This window comes from Penicillium malachiteum, assembly GCF_028827825.1.
Source record: "Penicillium malachiteum strain IBT 17515 chromosome Unknown utg000002l:1.0-8849297.0:1.0-8852440.0, whole genome shotgun sequence".
NCBI classification, from domain to species: Eukaryota; Fungi; Ascomycota; class Eurotiomycetes; order Eurotiales; family Aspergillaceae; genus Penicillium; species Penicillium malachiteum.
Window position 1 is genome coordinate 4,937,123 of NW_026643095.1, and position 18,347 is coordinate 4,955,469.

Consider the following 18,347-nt stretch of genomic DNA (forward strand, 5'->3'; position numbering starts at 1 on the left):
CTCCATGTGCTCGTGACAATTCTCTGGTCAAATTCAGCCCGCGACTACTAAGTTGCCTTGTCAATTTTTCTCTACTCTTTGCTCGCTGATTCACTGAATGGTTCAAGCACCGATACAACTCCTTCTTTCAATATGGAAAGAACCAGGCGACATGCGAGAAGACAGTATGAGCCACGATACAGCCCAGATGCTCCTCTTACTGCAAGTCCTCATGAGGCTGAATTTCCAACAACAAGCAACATCTCTGCCTCAGGAAATGCTACAATAGCAAATGCTGCAGGAAAAATACATGTTGACAGGCAGACTTTCGAATTTGCTCGAGCGGCCAATGAAGTCCAAGTTGCAGCTAGGGATGATCATTCTAATCAAGTGACAACGACAAACAACTACTTCAATCACATTTATGGTTATAATCAAAGAAAACGGACTTGGTCGGACAATGAAGCGGCGTCATTTATTCAGAATCGTACGAATATCATTGGACCTGATGACCCCTATATATTTTCAGATCGAAGCTTCCGCACATTTGCTGAATGTAGGGAAAGGAATGAAGACAAGTAAGAAATTTGCATATGCTTTTAGTTCGTTGATTGACAAGGAAGCAGTGACAGGCAGTTTGAAGAAATTCTGCCACAGGTAGAAGAGCTCGAGATGGCTGTTATCACATTTCAAGAAAAGGTTCTGAAATTCGAACCGAGAAAGAGGGGAAAGATATCCTCCACGTACCCTTCCTGGGCGCAACAAAAATCTGAGATTTTTCAGAAGATGAGCGAGGCGAGAAAATACTGCGAGTACGAAAATCGGAATTTAAGCGAGGTAGGGCGCTTTATCCATCGCATTAAAGAGGCTAGTGCAACTTTTTTTGAATGGCTTGATTGGTTCCCGAATGAGCGCTGCCGATGTTCAATAGGAGGTATAAAAATCATTCTCTGTGAAGCCTTGATTTAAACTAACTATTATTATAGAATTTATCAGATGTTTGATAACTGTATGTGCTCATCTACTTGTGATGCCTGTCAAGATGCTAATATTTGAACCGACAGGCCCTGACTGATGGGCATGATGTTTATACAATTCACCTGAAATCTCTGACAAAAACGCTGGAACTGTTCGTGGACTCAGGAGACTATATATATCTTCAGAGAAGGCGTTTATTGTCCGCTGACATGATCAAAGATACAGTAGCAATCTTCGTGGAGCTTGCTGCTGTAGCAATCATTTTGTTACGATCAACTCTGAATCAGATACGAGAGGGTAAGAAACTTTGTCCCTTAAATTACCATGACCCTATTACTGATAAGAAGTAGAACAAACTCAGAATTCCTTAAGTGGTAGACTAGGACGCCTCGGCAACTATCTCAAGGAAATCAATCGTGACGCAGTAAATGAGCGACGGGGACGCTCTGTTGCTCAGTATATCAAAGACAGCGACCCATTCAAATTGCAGATTTTGAACCAACTTCTCAACTTATTTGATGATATGCAATGCAATGCACGGCTCGAGGTTGCAGAGAACAAAAGACTGAGTGAGGGGCCCTGTCGCATTCCTTGCTTTCCGAGTCTACATTAGCTAACTCGATATGTTGGAAGCTGAAGGAAGATCCGCTCAATACACCCAAAAAGCTCATCGATCCACTCAAGTACTAAAAGAGCAACTCGATAATTCCTATCAAGGTATGAATTCATTGTCCTTGGTTTACATACGGAAAGAGTCTCATCGAGAAAAGGACCGAGTATAAGCATGATTCTGAACGAGCTATCATTCAAAAGCAAAGAAAATGCTGCAGATATTGAGGAGTGCTTAGCAGGAGCGGAGATGAACCGCAAGCAAAGACGCCAGATATCATCTATCACCAAGGGAGAGGCTTTTCGAGGTTGGCTCGGGGAACAATCCGGGTCGTCCACCCTTATCGTCTACGGCAACATGGAGATCGATGCTTGCATAAGCCCCATTTCATTTTTGACCTCAACGATAGGTAAATATTGCAAAGAGAGAGGTTTTATTGTACTCAGCTATTTTTGTGGGCTACACGGTGAATCTGACTCCTATGATATTCTGCGAACCATGATCGGCCAGCTCTTGTCGCAGGCAGAGCTCATGGTCGGAAGTTCCCTTACTATATCACGAAATGAGTTCAAGGGTATCAAAAGACGGAGTCTTCGCACATTGAACAGTCTCTTCGCGGGCTTGATTGAACAACTGTCTTCACATCGAATCAGAGTAGTTTGTCTCATCAATACGATATCTACCTTTGAAACGTCGGAGAAGGTCCGGGAGACTAAAAGCATTCTATCATCACTTTGTCGTGTTGCTCGGTCTTTGCATGCAGGCAAGCGGGGTCACAGTAGAAGCGAAATGATCTTGAAGCTTCTCATCAGTGATGGACAAACAAGCGGGATTGCACACAGATATGTCAAAGAAGATGAGATTATTGAGATCTTGGAGGATGCCGAAGAAGCAAGTGACGACGAATTGGGGATTGCATCAGAGGATATTGATGAGGCTACTGGTAGCTCTATCTCTTCCGACGAAGATGATTAGTGGCTCCTCTCCCCGGCGTGAGAATATTGATGTAAATGGTACATACGAATATGGAAATCCAACATTTGAATGCTATTTCGAGCTCAGGGCACATGAACGATTTTTCACGTACTCCCTATATCCAATATGGCTTAAGTGCGGTTGAGCGCACGGGAAGCACTGCTCAAAGACATCAATCTCCACGCCGTGTGGTCGTATGTGTTTGAACCACGTAGTAGACGGGAGGTTATATAGGGAGGGATGAGAAATAAGACACAAAGGATTTCAGGATACCCACCCTGACTGTCATGTAACTGTTGTTATTTATATAAGATAAAGAGAATAGACTATGCGACGACTGGTGAAGTCAGTGCGTGTATTGCTTCAGGATTTTATGTGTAAAAGGGTGAAAGGGATTCCAAAGAAGTTTCGATCAACTGGTTAGTTCATTGGACATTGGATTAACTTCGGTCTGACTCAACTGGCCAATTCAAGTTTTTTTCCCTCTTGGTTCATTTATGCTTATGTAGAAATGCGGGGTAAAAAGAGGGTCAACTCGCATAAGCATCCTGTCATTGTTGATGGAGTAAGTAGTTGAACACTGTTGTGCTGATAATGAAGAGACGAATATGCGGTGAAAGATTCCTGACATCATCGAAGCGCAGAGGACCATGCTCCACTGATTTTCAGAATCTTCAGATCTTGATTTGTATGTCGATTTCTCAAAAAATGGACCGAACCTTGTCGATCTTTTGCGTGGGGCCACAACCGAGTTCGCATCACGATTCACAACTCCCCTCATTCTCAACACTTCGAATTATACCGATCTCGAATTTCTAATACCATCACGACCAAGGTCTTGAGTATCAACTACCATGAGTCTCCACCAAACCATCCCTGGAACCGACATCTATGGTCCAGGTACTTTCATTGACAAAGAGGTCCTCCCAGTACCTGAAGATGCCCGTCGGGTATTCGATATCCTCGCATCCCGCACTCCAGGCTTCACAAAGGACAAGGCATTATGGGACACAGTGAGATTTGAGGGACAACCAACCCCCATGATTCCAGGCCCAATTAAAGCTCCTGTGGTATCAGCAGTCCTTCACGCAATGACAGGCCTGGTAGGCAACGAGATCCTCGAGCTCCGCGATGGGAGAAAAGCGACCGAGAACAAAGTGACCGTGAACACAGATCATGCGGGATTCTGGATTGGTTCCATCTTCACTTCATATCTTGATGGAGAAGACCTGACATCTCTATTCCGAACTGGAAAGCTGAGTTCACTCTTTACGCGAGACATGCAGAATGGCTTTGGGAAAGGAATTGCGTCTCGCACCACGGCTATATACCAGACCAAAGATCCGAAAGTTTGGTACCAGCTTCATGGCTCGCTCGATGCGAATAAAACGCTGGATTCAATGGGTATTGATCGCAATATGTCGTTTAAAACTCAGGATGAATACTATGATTATATCCAAGAACACGTTCGTCAGTGGAGTCCTGATGAGCTTGAGATGCATAATGTGCGTCATGGTCTTTGCGGGAGTATCTGTTATACCCCTGAAGCGTGGAATAAGACAGAATTTGGGAAGAGACTGGCGAAGCATCCACTTGTGAATGTTTCCGAGGAGACTTATGCGAAATCTACTCCTCCGATCCCATTCCCGCTGAACCAATCTGATCGACGACCGCTGGCCGGTATCAAGGTTCTTGAAATGGTGCGGATTATCGCTGGTCCGCAGTTGGGAGTTACTCTTGCTTCATATGGCGCTGATGTGATTCGAGTGAATTGTAGTCGACTAACAGACCTGAATGTATGTCACAACCTCCAAAGAAAAACTTGGCATTTCGTAGCAGAAACTAATATGCTATTTTTCCTTTCTCTTTAGGTATTGCAAATGACTCTCAATGCGGGAAAGCGAACCATTGACCTGGATATTACAAAGGAAGAAGACATGGCTCGTCTACACGAACTGATTGAGGACGTCGATGTTTTTATCCAAGGGTTCAGACTAGGATCCCTCGCTCGCAGGGGTCTTGGATTGCATGATCTCCTCAAACTAGCAGGAAATCGAAACAAGGGTATAGTCTATGTCGATGAAAACTGCTACGGACCAGATGGACCGTTCGCAGAGCGTCCTGGCTGGCAGCAAATTGGGGACGCCGCATCAGGGAGCTCATATATCATGGGCCAATCTCAGGGCTATCAGAAAGGGAAAAGTGTGCTACCGCCTCTTCCTGTCTCTGATATGCTGACTGGCATTATTGGGGCTCTGGGCGTGATGATCGCACTCAGAGATCGGGCCATAAAGGGTGGATCGTATCATATCACGAGCTCCCTGGTGGCTGCAGACGCCTTTGCGCTGGAACAGGATGTGGGTTTGTATCCACCTGAGACTGTCCAGGCTATCAATAATCAGTTTCGCTTTGCGCCGATCACCCCAGACCTTTACGTGACAGAGGTTCTGAGGTTGGTTATTGATGGGTGGAAACAAGGATTGCCAGGATATCTGGATGAGGACTCGAAATTTATGATGAAATTCGATGGCAAGGGTTGTTGGGGACATCAATCAATTCTAAAGCCGGTTGCAAGGCTTGGGGATGATGAAACGACTCCGACGTGGACCACTCCACCAGTGCCGAACTGCCACCACGACAGGGGAATTTCGTGGCTTTAAGTGAACATTTAAATGTTCATTTGACTGTATTTCACTGGATTGCGGACCAGCTATATGAATGTGGGCAAGCCCAGGATTCATTGTGATATGACTAGAGCAACCACATGTATTCGGTACTCAGTCTACTTGGTTAGTAACTTCTATATGCACATATGCGCTTGCGCTGAATGAAACGACGATCTTCGGAGGCCCCAACAAGCTTTAGCATCTGATACAGATATGAAACATGCGCAGCTTATTTCATGTTGCGACATGTCATGAAAGTTGCGTGCTTGCATCAATGCAACCTTAAACACTTTTAAATGGGAACATTGGCATCGGAGTCCAACGGAGATCCATGAAGATCTTTGATCAACTTAAGCTTTATTAGAAAAGAGTAAATGAAGATAAGAAATCCCGAGATCGTCGTGGTTCCACCTGGCGTGATGTTCATTGCATTCCGAGGCTCTTGGTATCTGCAACATGCATGTGCCGATTCCGAGTCGGTTACAGAGTAATGTCCGAGTCTCCGCAAATATGAAACGACTCAATAAAAGAGCGAAAGAGAATAGAAGGCAGCTTAATGTATTGATGAATTTACCTGATCGATGAGGGAGCTTGCAGTTGTCAATTCTATCGTTTTTTGTGGGATCGGTCCTCGGGTAGATCAGAGAAGTGTTTGTTATCAGACGCAATGGAACACGAAATATAAGAATTACAGATGAACGGGAGGTGTACATAATCGAACCAAATGATATTCATGAAAATAATATGTGAGGAAGAAAATATAAAAGGATAGTAAAATATATACATCGAAAACCCAACTCCAAACCGCCCTATATCTCAAAGGCTCAAGTGCTTTAAATGCGAGAATCGTCTGAAACTAGACATGTTGACTCATGAGTAAATGCAGCATGCCAGTAACCACCTAAGCAGTAGTCATTGGCATGGAGGTAAGCGGAAGAGTCTCAACAGACTTCTCATCTTGTTGGAACATCATTTTCTCCAGCTTGTGAGCCATCTTGGCACAGAAGGGATCAACGTATGAAGTCCAAAGGGTGGCGCAACAGTAGACAAGGGCAATCCAAGCCGGGATAGAAATACCCACAACCCAGGGACCACGGATAGGAAGGTAGTGTGGGTGAAGGGGCTCGCCATTCTCATCTAGGATTGGCTGACCGTTACCATCAACTGGCTCTCCGTCCCAGGGTTGACCGGAAATTCCATACAGCATCCAGCAGAGGACTGTGCGCAAGAGAGTACCGTGAACAAGGTAGACGGCAAAACTTTGCTTACCAAGCCATAGGAGCAGACGGTTGGATAGGAAATCCTTGGTGGATGGGGAAATGTAGATTGCCAAGATGATGAGATCAACGCCAATGGCCGAGTAGCGCTTGCCGATGTTGACCTCTGGTGGGAAAATGTAATGCGCTGCTTTGAACATGTAGTTGGACCACGTAGCCCATTCGGGGTGTTCGCCGGGGTATGAGCAGATGAGGAGACCGGAGCAGGCGAGGAGGGCAGATACGATTCTGCGACCCCATTTGTGGTTATCGACAAATTCTTTGAAAGAGACTTCGTAGGAGAGATCGCTCAGGAACATTCCATAAATAGCTTGCATCTGGAATGTTTCTTTTTAAAAAATTAGCTGGGGGTCCCAAGGGTGAAGGGGTAAAACTTTCGAGAAACATACCTGTGTTCTTGGCGGCATCCTGGTGGAAGTATAAGAACATTCCCAGGTAAATAGCCAAACGCCATCGGAACTTGACAAACTGAACAATGCAAAGCATAACATAGACAAGCATGGATGCCTTCAAAAGAGGAAGCAAAGCCCATTGGTGATCATCGTAGGCCATGTATCCAGTAGTCCAAACACCCAGGAAGTTCTGGCCCAAACGGATAAACTCCTTCCAGAGCGAGTCTTCCAGATCAGGAGCAGCGTAGCGGCACCACCAACAGTCAGAGCGGTTTGCGACAATAAAAGCACCAAACTGAGCCATAACCCAAGAGATGAGCAAGGCGATGGTAGCCGGAAAAATAAGACGAGGTGGGCGGCGGAAGGCACTCTTGGCCACGGATGTGAACGAACCCAGATGATCTCCATTACGAGCCTGCTTGATAGGCTTCAAGGCACAGACGTAACCTGTCAAGAATGCGAAGATGGTCACACCTAGACGTCCTTGCCAGGGAATACGAAAGACAGGCCACTGAAGAATACGTGCAGGGACATCTACATCGTCGCGAGGGGCGAATAGGTCGTAGTCCCAGGCGCGGGCAAGGTGAGTAAGAACAACAAGAAATGAGGCGATTCCTCTAAGACCCTGATAATCTATTAGCTGGACGTTCTGAAATGGATAAACTACTGGAGAGCTCACATCAATCCATTTCACACTTTTCTTAGGGTCGCCCTTCACTGCATTAGGGTCCCCAGACTTCCAAGGAATGTTCTCCAGAATACGAGTATAAAGATGGGCAGGCTGTATGTAGTCCATGATGTGCAGTATATCGAATCGAAAATAATTATAATGGGTCAAGGATTGGTCGAATCAGTTCAAAAGATCAGTCATGAATGCATCTAGCTCTTAACCAGAAGAGAAAGACAAGAGAGTGTTGGCGAACTAAGTCGCAGATCAACTTGAGAGAATAACGAGTGACTCAAAGGATGTGAGAATCTCTCCTTCAAAAACAAGGACAAGATGCCAAGAGGGGCGGAACACGCGGTACAAAATGCAGGACTTTTCAACGCAAGAAGGAAGGTATGAGAGTGGGGAGGCTTGGGGTTTTGAATAATTCGTGGCGGGATAGATCCACCATTGACTGGTCAATTATAGCGGAAGATAGGAGGTTCCCGACTGGAAGTGGAGTACGGAGTAGTGATCCAATGCATGAGACTCAGGTCTACACCCTCGGCTCTGGGGGGGCCTTGTTAACAGCCAAGAGGAACTTAGTAGATCAGTTACCAGATGTGTATTCCATGCGTGAGAGATAGCAGACACAGCTGATACAGATTATTGTCCCCATTAAGATCCATTTGGGCTGATTTATTGTACATAGTCTTTTTTATCCAGGGTCTGTTTTATTGCATCAATTATAGTACTTTCTTCTGCTCTTGTGATAGATTGTTCGTCAAGATACATGGGATCCCATGAATGTCTAGATCTCTCACAATCTCTGATTCTTACTGTCCCCACGGAGTGTATCAAGATGGAGTATGGGGCAATGACTCGTATGCTAGCCTCTATTCCCAGAATCAAGTCCCTGGTTACCTTATTCAGTGACATCCGCTTAACGGAAGTCCTATGTTCGGAGGCTCCAAATAGAATTATTCTCCGAGCATTGAAGCGAACAAGGGGTTATAACAATAACAGACTGGGGAAAACGACTTTTTAATACCGAGTTACAGTCAAAGCCGCCACAAGCTTACGACTTCGAATTAAAATGAGACTCATCCTACCAATCATCACTAGTCCCTACCTCCTCTCTCCGTTATGTGCTCAACGCCATCTCAAATGGCGTAAGATTCCAGTGCAGATCGAAATTGCCCTTTACCCAATTGTCACTAGCACGATGGATCCTGAACCTAGCGTGAAATCCATGGTTGAAAGAGATGTCAAAGATGCATGGTCCCAACGTGGGGTGGTGGAAGTGGAAAAGTGTAAAAGAAGGGTCCGTTCTTGGCTATGTCTTACATCCAGATGAAGGTCTGTTTACGATGGAATCGAATGCGAAACTTCCAAACGAAATCGTGTTCGTAAACACTATCCCTGGCGGATTTTTGTCTTACATTCAGAGTGATACGGAGTCCTAAGCGAAATTTCTTAAATTTTGGCGCTGATACAATTGCATGTAGTTGTCTTAAAATGGCGTCATTTGGTGTAATGAAGACATAACCAGCAAAATTCAAAGATCGGCAAATTTTTGGAAACAAATACAGTATATACGATGAACCCCTATCATCATTTGAATGGGAACATAATAAAATACAGTATTTAAATTAATCAAATGCCTAATCCTTGTCCATTATGGATATTATGGATTATTCTTATGCTGAATCCGCAGCGCCAAGACGTTGCCTCACGCCCGCCCATGGTAGTCTCGAATGTGGAATGCAGGGGGAATAATTGCTTTTGAATTGCAGTTACTTCGCTCAAATGTTTTGTATTGAATGATTTGAAAAAGCCAAGTGAATTTGATCTACAGGGCTGAATCTATCTTGTACATTTGTAACTATTCCTAGAAGTTGAATTAAATACTACATAGGGCTAACTTATCCTGCCAAGAAGGGTCCAAAATGAGATGTCGGAATTGACCCGATTTCCGATTCCAATTTCATTCTTGGCAAAATTATTAACAGGTTTAACGGAGAACCCTTATTCGTATCAGGATAAAAACTTGAATAGGTCTCAAATACGGAAACGATAATTAAGATAATTAGAATTAAATCCGGAGAAATGGATCACATTGTGGTACGACTCGCACGAGTCATCTTATTGGAGTTTTATAATGAAACTAGCAAAAAAAAAAGAGACATTTACTCCGTAGTAAGCTGATAAAACATGGGGATCCGAGCCATCAAATTTCCATAGCCCTACAGAATCTGTGGAGATGAGTTCATAACAGGATCGGGGGTAACGGAGCACGAGACTTCGGGTGTCGGATTCCTCGGCGATTTGGACTTTTCTTCTTGTTATCATTCCTATGAAGCCACCTGATACGTTGATGTGGATCCCGGTTTGTTCAGGGTCCAACACAATTGACAAAGATCGTCAATGCAGACCGCGAATCAATTGAAATTGTTGCCGAGTCTGCAGAATTTATTCCTTCTCTTTTAATTTCAACACAGGAGTCCCAAGGATCATAATCCCATGAAAATATTCTTTCCGAACATTTGAACGTTCTATTTTAAGTGGTCCAAGTTCAGGTCCTCATTGCATTCCTGATAAGGAAATTGACTCCAACTTCATGTTAGCTGAATTCTTGGCGAATCATACTTGGCTTCTAACCGAATATGCGGCGTCCAGCGGATAGTGGCGCTCTGGAGATGCATAACCCCTGAGCCCGTGAGAATATCATTGACCTAGTTTGCCTTGGCGGATCCATAGTCTGGGTGATGATTCGTACACTTCAACCGCCACGGGCTTGGAGGAGTGAAATGGTGTTCTTGGCTTGCTCAGCCCGCTTGGACTCGGAAATAGACATGTAACCTGAAAATGATTCAGTAGTGTCAAACAACGATCTGGAGTAAATTAGAACAAAATACGTGTAAGGTGTGGTGGGGGGGATCCATGCACTAAATCACGCAATTATTAGTCCTGTTGAACACATCGGAGTCAACACCACCGAGAGAAGGTCACCCGTCAAAGCGCGTCCAGGAATTCATGATCTAACCGTTGAATCGTGTTTAACGTGATCTCTTGTTGTTTACGGTGTACATCGAACCAACAGTGACAATGCGATTTGCATATTTAGGGTTGTCTTTACTATGGTCATTCGCCTCGGCCACCATTCTACAGAATGGTCAAGTGAAAGATGATCCGTATCCAGGTCAAGCTCCCATAATTGCTTTGGACGACTCTTGGACTAGTTATGGAGCTGATGCTCCTGAGATTGCCTACAAAGGCCGTTGGGACAGCCAACACATTTCTTGTACGTTAACTTTATCCATAAAACTTGAAATGATAGCGCATCGCGATGTTCTGACTGATGTATAGGGTGGTCGTTCGTCTTCCTGAAACTTACCCCTTAAATGTACGCGTGAGAGAGACTAACTTCTCATCTAACAATTTTCAGAGCGCCTGGAATTAAGCTTCAGTTCTCTGGAAACAAGGTAAGCTAAGCATCTAACCTCTAAATCATGCTCAATTGACATCTCTGACTGAATCTGCGTAGCTGGCTGTAACATTTGGACCAAGCACTTCTGATGGAGTTCTGGTAGCATACCGGTAAGCATAGACTGCTCACTACGCCCAACCTGTCTACTAACAAGTGACAGTATTGGAAATTTGGCCTGGCAATATTCCAATGTCACTTCCGATGCTACTTACCAGTTTATTGGTCCATGGACTGAACTCGACGAAGATTTAATTGATGCTCAAAAGCCTTTTGAAATGAGAGGTATGTCCTCAGCTTATCACTTGTGCAGAAATTACATTTACTAACTTCTATATAGTCACGAATTGGGGCTTTGGATAAGTGATATCTCCCCGGAATAATCATTCCATACTGACATTCATACACAGTTCAGATCGCCGGTGTTTCTACAGCAAACACAGCACAGTTGACCGTGCCGCCAAGATTCGACAGGAAAGTTGAAGTAATCGGCGGTAGCATTGCCTCCGGACAATATGCATCCTATGAAACTCTCTCATCCTGGGCATACCTCTTTGTGGCTGGTCTGGGGAATGTTGAGCACACATTAACGGTAAGGTCACTTGACCATCCCGGTAAAGTTCTTTACTAATAAAATGATACAATAGACCTATGCTGGTGTGTGTTTAGCAGACAAGCAATGCTATGATGGACAGGCCCATGGCATGGTATGTTATCCTTATCCCGAATCAAGGGAGTGTTGCTAATAACAATGAACAGACATGGTACTGGAACCGCGCATCCGATCCCGGCAGTCGGTCGCGTGCCTTCTACCCCGATGAACCTGAAGTCTGGGACAACTCAGCAGAGCAACCTGCCGATCTCGTCATCATTCAAATGGGCGGAAATGATTACCGCCACCCGAATGAGATTCCCGGTCGAGATTTCTACCACGCCTACGTGGAGTTGATCGATGATATTCACCGTACCTGGCCACATGCGGTGGTTCTCATTATGGTATGTCTAAACCTAGTGTTTCTTGGCCCGCCTCTACTAGTAGAGAAGTCTAACATTTCACAGTCTCAATGGTGGGTCTGGCGACGAGAAGGTCTGAACTATTATCCGAGCATCGCATACGAACAAGAAGCGAAGGATGTCCATGCCCACTTCAAGGATAAGGGATTCGTGTATTATTTCGACACAACGGGTATCCTCCAACACAACGATATCAACCCGAAGAACCACCCCACAGATGTGGGACACGTCAAGTTGGCAAGCCACTTATTACAATGGACAAAGCTTGTGATGAGGTGGAATATGGAGCCTTTGGGAGAGGTTCAGCACGGCACACTCTACTGGAATGACATGCAGGAGTATTAGATGTCGGCTGTTCCGATCGGGTATCACGGGTTGGATTGAAAATATTATTAATGCTGCATGTACAATAGTCCCGGGTGTCATTTGATTGATGTATATAACATTTGCTTCAATGTTACAGATATGCCAGTATCCTCATTCGACGGCCTCACATCACATCCAGATCCCCGATCTTATCCATACATAGATGGAGGGCTGACATTTATCGGTCGATTGTGCGACGAGGATGGGGTTGACTTGAATGCAGGACCTATCGTTTCAGGATCCTCGAGTCAAACACGTAATCGTACTCACGCTCTTCACTTGAATCATGAGAGTCATCTCGCCCATACCTAGGTATCGATGTCTTGTCGGAACTATAAGGCTCTCACGATTTGCTCTCCAACTCGTTGACGCATCGATCGTACGCTGCCGTCCGGCCTTAGAAAGAGCGTTCGCGGGTCAGAACCCGGATGCTCACAAGGCTCTGATTAATAGTGGGCCCACAGGCCTGCAAGGAAACTATTAGCAAGATGAGGACTTGATACACGAAATACACAAACTGATATGATTCTGCTTGACGGAGAAACTCTCCCAAAACTATACTACAAAAACTCAGATCAACTCTCCTCTCAAGACAGCTATTCAGCATTTCAAATGCCCGCATTCAAGAATGGCTTAGCAGCTGATGTCATCTGGGGCATTCTCGCAGTCACTGTAGGTGCTTCCACCAGTGACATCGACATCGGTCCAGGTCCAGTCAGAACAACCGGAAGAACCACAAACAATGACGATGTTGTAGCCACCAGATTCAACGGCATCGACACCGGAGATGTTCTCAATAGTAAGGTCAGTGATGGGGACACCGCTGGTAGGGGTGCCGCCATCCAGATCACCACCGTCGTAGTTTTGCTCGATCAGGATTCCGTATCTGTGACACTGTTAGACTAATACCCATGAGGTAGATAGTCATAGTAAAACTTACTTGGAAATGTCCTCGAGGGTAATCTCACTGTAGGTCACTCCGGTGATGCTTCCAGTGTCACCCTCAATGGCCTTGATACGGATACCTGTTAAGATGTTAATTTCAGTGCTCCATTAAGATCCTTAGGATTAAGTTTATTCACCGTTAACAGAGGACTTAACCTCATTGTTGTAGAAGGTGACGGTCTCGACGGTGTTGTCATCGCGACCACCAACACTACCGATGGACAATCCGTGACCACCGGAGCAGACTCCATTCTCGAAAGTGATATCCTGTGACAGAGTGAGACATGGAACGGATATGAGTGTTTCTGGTTGTCAAATACTTACGGTACCAGAGTTGATGGCAACACAGTCGTCCTGGTTGTACACTTCCGCACCAGTGATAACGACATTAGTACTGCTACCAATATCAAATCCATCGGTGTTAGCACCACCCTCAGTATCACCAGCCTCGCTGTTAATGGTCATATCGGTGATGGTAAGTCCATCACAGTCATCGATACTGACAGCCTGAACCGGAGTGTTGTAGATGTATAGGTTGGTGATAGTGGAATCAGTGAGAGAGTGCGCATAGAAGAACTTGGGCTTGGTCACTCCACCATCACTGCCCTCGCCATCCCACCAACGAGAACCATCGGGGTTCAGGTAAGCGTCAGTAGCACCTTCAATGGTGATTCCAGTGCCCGAGATCTCAAGCAATGGGCCATCCCATTCCTCGTAGCCCCAGGTTGTCTCACCCTCAAAGATGATCTATCACATCATTAGTATTTGTAACAAGTCAAGAGACAGGGCCGGATATGAAACTTGTGTATACGTACGGTGGTGTCCTCTTCCATATCAGTGAGCTCAAGAGTAGTTCCTGAAGGGACAGCAATGCCCGACAGAATGATAGTGGAGCACGACTTCTGCGACGCGCTTGCACTGGCAGCTCCACTGGAACCTGAGAAGGTACAGCTAGTAGCTCTCTTGGCAAGCTTTGGTGCCTCGGTGATGGCGGGCTCTGCGACAGGGGAAGCTACCACGCAAGCTGCCAACGCAGCAAGCGCAAGAGAAACGGCCAATCTAGGCATGTTGATCTGAAATCAAGTCTTGAAACTTTCTCTCTGATTGCTTTGCTCTATTTTTCTCTCGCAGCAGCGGATATCATCTCTTTTATATACAGAGTACCACTGGCAGCAGCCACAATATACCTTCATCTCAAGTGCTCTTTCCTTCTCCTGGACAATCGACCAAATGGAAACAAGCATCTGGGCCTACGAAGAACCCGCACAAGATGACCGATTATCCTCCAATCCTGAAGCCACTGGGTCCATGATTCGAGTCGTTATTGGTGGTCAAACTGTCAAGCATGGCCAAGAAGGAGGAACTCAAAAGCCACCGGAGTGGATTTAGGCAAATTTGGGGGATTCTGCACAATATTCAGGGGAAAGAACCAATGGGAAGAATATCTTCCGAGGGAGTGAAACCTTCACGGTTTCAATTAGTGTCTGGCTAACGGCATTCAGGGACACTAATTGCGGAGCAAGCCCCCATCTGTCAATATATTCCGACCAGTCGTCAGGAGATACAATGCTTGTTTCGTAGTTGATGAGCATGGGCCGTTCCAGTTTGAGGGACAGTACGTGGCCTCTTGGTTGGCGGGTTTTATTTTTACCACCACTGTTTTATTCAGTGAGATGGCGGATATTTTTCCATTGAAGGTAACAATTTGGTTCCTTGAATAAACCCCAGATTTAGAGGTGAAAAGATGAACCGAACGCCATTGACGTGGACATATAGGAGAAGAAGCAGGGATGTTTCCCAGTGAGGAGGTCTTGTGGGGCCGGTGCTTCCGGAACTATTCTCCTTTCTCATTGCCGAGGGATTATTGTGGTACTCTATTTTCAGCTCAAGGTTCGTCCTTGGTTATTTGAAGATATTAACTGGGGTATAGCAGAAGTTTCATAGTGAATGTCCCGGAATACCTGCCCTCCTGTCACAGTGGATATAGGGGTTCAAGTCGCTTGCAATCCCAAAAACATCCCCGTTCGGAGCTCCTATACTCCTATACACTAGACAGTGGATTCATATGCTTGTTAGTCTTCGTTCCTGTTCATCATTCCCCAATTTGGAAGTTTAGGGAACTATCTAGGACATTGCATATGCTGTCATTCATGATAGGTGGGGTTTAGTATCACTTCAGATGAATATGAGTCTGAATAACTCCGGTGGGGTATTATTAGAAGGTTCATACTAATTGTTTTACATATATTTAATGAAATTTGACTGGTGGATTCATATGTATACACATGCGCACAATATTTCACATAAAATCTAGTCCACATTGATCATGATCATGGTTGCAGCACTCAAGTGCTGTCCTGGATGTCATACAACATTGGAATTCCATGTCCGACCTCTCAGTTGAATTCCAATTCAATCCAATCTGATTCAACTTGAAGTGATGCTTGAATTATAATGTTTTACTCTTCTCCTATCTACTAGTACTAATTAATTGCGACCGATGAAAGAATGAGCTGGCATTGCGGTCCAGACTCCCCTGAAGAACATACTTGGGCCCACTTCCACTCCAAAGTCAAGCTTCCAATGAACGCCCCACTGGCACTAAGGCGATACCAATCCAGCACGATATGTATCTTAGAAGTTCAGTTGAAATTAGAATTTTCGATTTTGCCCAAAAATTAATCAAATATCATAGTATCTGAACCTTCAACTTGAGAACGGACTGTGAAAGGAATTGTGAATAACTAGTAGTAACCGGATTTCATAGTTCAAATGTTCTAGAATAAGCATCATACAGTGGGTCCTTGAGAAGATCGTCTAAACTCCCACGACTTGGATGTACTCTTCAATTGTGTAATCATGAATTAATAACCTGAAGTATCCTGGTAAATATGTACTTAGTATCTAATATGTGTTCCAAGTTGTGACTTATCAAAACATGTTGAACCCCGCCGTGTCTGACGTCAACACCCCTCATCCGGTTTCTCCCTTACATCAAAGACCAGAATCTACTCAAATATTAAACGGCACTCCATCTTTCCCTTCTCTCTTATCTCAATCAATTCAGTAAATTCATTCACTCCATTATGTCAAGTGCTCACAAATTTCCCGTGGATCTCAAGCAGTTCAAGCAACTCAAGCTTGACTCCAAGAATCCCAGTCTGACTGCCGAACAAAAGGAAGACCTTCTACACAATATCAACATCTTCAGAGATGCAATTATTGCCTTCACCGCAACAGGTGCCGCCCGTGGTGTCTCAGGTCATACCGGTGGTCCCTTCGATACCGCTCCGGAAGTCGTTATTCTGTTGGCATTCATCAACGCAAACCCGAATGGCTTCGTGGACGCATTATTCGATGAAGCTGGCCATCGAGTCGCCACTCAATATCTTCTAGCTACCCTAGATGGCAAAATTGATCCCGAACACCTCCTTAACTACCGTGATGCGAACTCCAAGCTCCCCGGCCATCCCGAACTCGGTCTCACACCTGGTGTCAAGTTCAGCTCCGGTCGCCTGGGTCATATGTGGGGAATGGTGAACGGTATCGCGATGGCTAATAAGGGTAAGAATGTGATTCTGCTTGGTTCAGATGGATCTCAACAAGAGGGTAATGATGCCGAAGCTGCGCGTATTGCTGTTGCTCGGAATCTCAATGTCAAGTTGTTTGTCGATAACAACGATGTTACTATTGCTGGACATCCTTCGGAGTATCTGAAGGGATATGATATTGGGAATACTCTTTCCGGACATGGCCTTCACGTTGTACGTGCTGAGGGTGAGAATCTGGACTCACTTTATGGTGCTATGTGCGAGGTTATCAACCACAAGGGACCTGCTGCTGTAATTGTGGATCGAGTGATGGCCGTTGGTATTGAAGATATCCAGGGCGAATGCCACGCTCACGATGTCATTACCGTTGATGCTGCTCGCAAATACCTTACCAAGCGAGGCTACAGCAAGGAGCAACTTGCTTTCTACGATGAAATCAAGGGAAGATCCAACCCGCACCAGTATCTGGGTACAAGCAAGGATAAAGGTGCCAACCGATCTATCTTTGGTGAGGCTGTGAACTCCATCCTTGACGGTATGAGTAAAGAAGAGGCTGCTCGCCGAGTTATGGTCATCGACTCGGATCTTGCGGGTTCTACCGGATTAAAAGCGATTCAATCCAAACATCCTGAAGTCTTCATTCCAAGCGGTGTCATGGAGCGAGGTAACTTCTCAGCTGCAGCTGGCTTCGGCTTCGGAAGTAACGGCGAGCGCCAGGGTGTCTTTTCCACATTCTCAGCTTTCCTCGAGATGTGCATTTCTGAAATCACCATGGCACGTCTGAACAACTGTACCGTTTTGTCTCATTTCTCACACAGTGGTGTCGATGAGATGGCCGATAACACTTGTCATTTCGGATTGAACCACTTTTTTGCCGACAACGGCTTAATGGATGCTGAGAGTACCTCATTGTATTTCCCAGCTGATGGCGAGCAGATGAAGGCTGTAGTGAACGAAGTCTTCTGGAATACCGGAATGCGCTTCATTTTCTCTACCCGTGCTAAGGTTCCTTACATCCTGAAAGAAGGCACAGAGGATAAGCTTTATGGAGGAGGCTACAAGTTTGTTCCTGGAAAAGAAGAGGTCATCCGCAAGGGATCTGCTGGTTACATTGTCTCATACGGAGATATGCTCTACCGGTCTCTCGACGCTGTGGAGCGTCTGAAGCAGAGTGGTATCGATGTAGGCTTGATTAACAAGCCCACTCTGAACGTTGTCGATGAGGACGCGATCAAAAACTATGGGTCTAGCCCCTTCGTCCTTGTTGTCGAGTCTATTGCTCAGAAGACTGGTCTCGGCTCGCGTCTAGGAACCCATCTCTTGGAGCGCAAGCTGACACCAAAGTTTAAGTCAATTGGTGCAATTAAGGAAGGTTGTGGTGGTCTGTACGAACAGATCAATGCTCAGGGCCTTGGACCTGATGATATCGTCTCTGCCGTTAAGGGTCTCACAGGGAAGTGA

The 18,347-nt window shown here is 45.3% G+C and overlaps 6 protein-coding genes across 6 annotated transcripts; 4 read left to right on the forward strand and 2 right to left on the reverse strand.

Moving 5' to 3' along the window:
* Positions 1-1,741: 1,741 nt before the first annotated feature.
* On the forward strand, positions 1,742-2,542 carry N7483_004827 (uncharacterized protein; the record flags this gene model as incomplete). Its single annotated transcript, XM_057088264.1, has 1 exon — positions 1,742-2,542. One exon carries the CDS (start codon positions 1,742-1,744, stop codon positions 2,540-2,542), a length of 801 nt encoding a protein of 266 aa, XP_056948093.1.
* Positions 2,543-3,396: 854 nt separating this feature from the next.
* N7483_004828 (CoA-transferase family III) lies at positions 3,397-5,202 on the forward strand (the record flags this gene model as incomplete). The annotated part of the gene is made up of 2 exons (XM_057088265.1): positions 3,397-4,338; positions 4,414-5,202. The coding sequence occupies 2 exons, from the start codon at positions 3,397-3,399 to the stop codon at positions 5,200-5,202; spliced, it is 1,731 nt and encodes a 576-aa protein (XP_056948094.1).
* Positions 5,203-6,109: 907 nt separating this feature from the next.
* On the reverse strand, positions 6,110-7,673 carry N7483_004829 (acyltransferase family protein; the record flags this gene model as incomplete). The annotated part of the gene is made up of 3 exons (XM_057088266.1): positions 6,110-6,813; positions 6,875-7,502; positions 7,557-7,673. 3 exons carry the CDS (start codon positions 7,671-7,673, stop codon positions 6,110-6,112), a joined length of 1,449 nt encoding a protein of 482 aa, XP_056948095.1.
* Positions 7,674-10,631: 2,958 nt separating this feature from the next.
* On the forward strand, positions 10,632-12,369 carry N7483_004830 (SGNH/GDSL hydrolase family protein; the record flags this gene model as incomplete). Its single annotated transcript, XM_057088267.1, has 9 exons — positions 10,632-10,827; positions 10,893-10,899; positions 10,972-11,008; positions 11,071-11,123; positions 11,174-11,295; positions 11,421-11,602; positions 11,658-11,717; positions 11,770-12,006; positions 12,070-12,369. The coding sequence occupies 9 exons, from the start codon at positions 10,632-10,634 to the stop codon at positions 12,367-12,369; spliced, it is 1,194 nt and encodes a 397-aa protein (XP_056948096.1).
* Positions 12,370-13,023: 654 nt separating this feature from the next.
* On the reverse strand, positions 13,024-14,402 carry N7483_004831 (glycoside hydrolase family 28 protein; the record flags this gene model as incomplete). The annotated part of the gene is made up of 5 exons (XM_057088268.1): positions 13,024-13,276; positions 13,331-13,415; positions 13,473-13,602; positions 13,660-14,082; positions 14,151-14,402. 5 exons carry the CDS (start codon positions 14,400-14,402, stop codon positions 13,024-13,026), a joined length of 1,143 nt encoding a protein of 380 aa, XP_056948097.1.
* A 2,019-nt stretch (positions 14,403-16,421) lies between these two features.
* On the forward strand, positions 16,422-18,347 carry N7483_004832 (uncharacterized protein; the record flags this gene model as incomplete). The annotated part of the gene is made up of 1 exon (XM_057088269.1): positions 16,422-18,347. The coding sequence occupies one exon, from the start codon at positions 16,422-16,424 to the stop codon at positions 18,345-18,347; it is 1,926 nt and encodes a 641-aa protein (XP_056948098.1).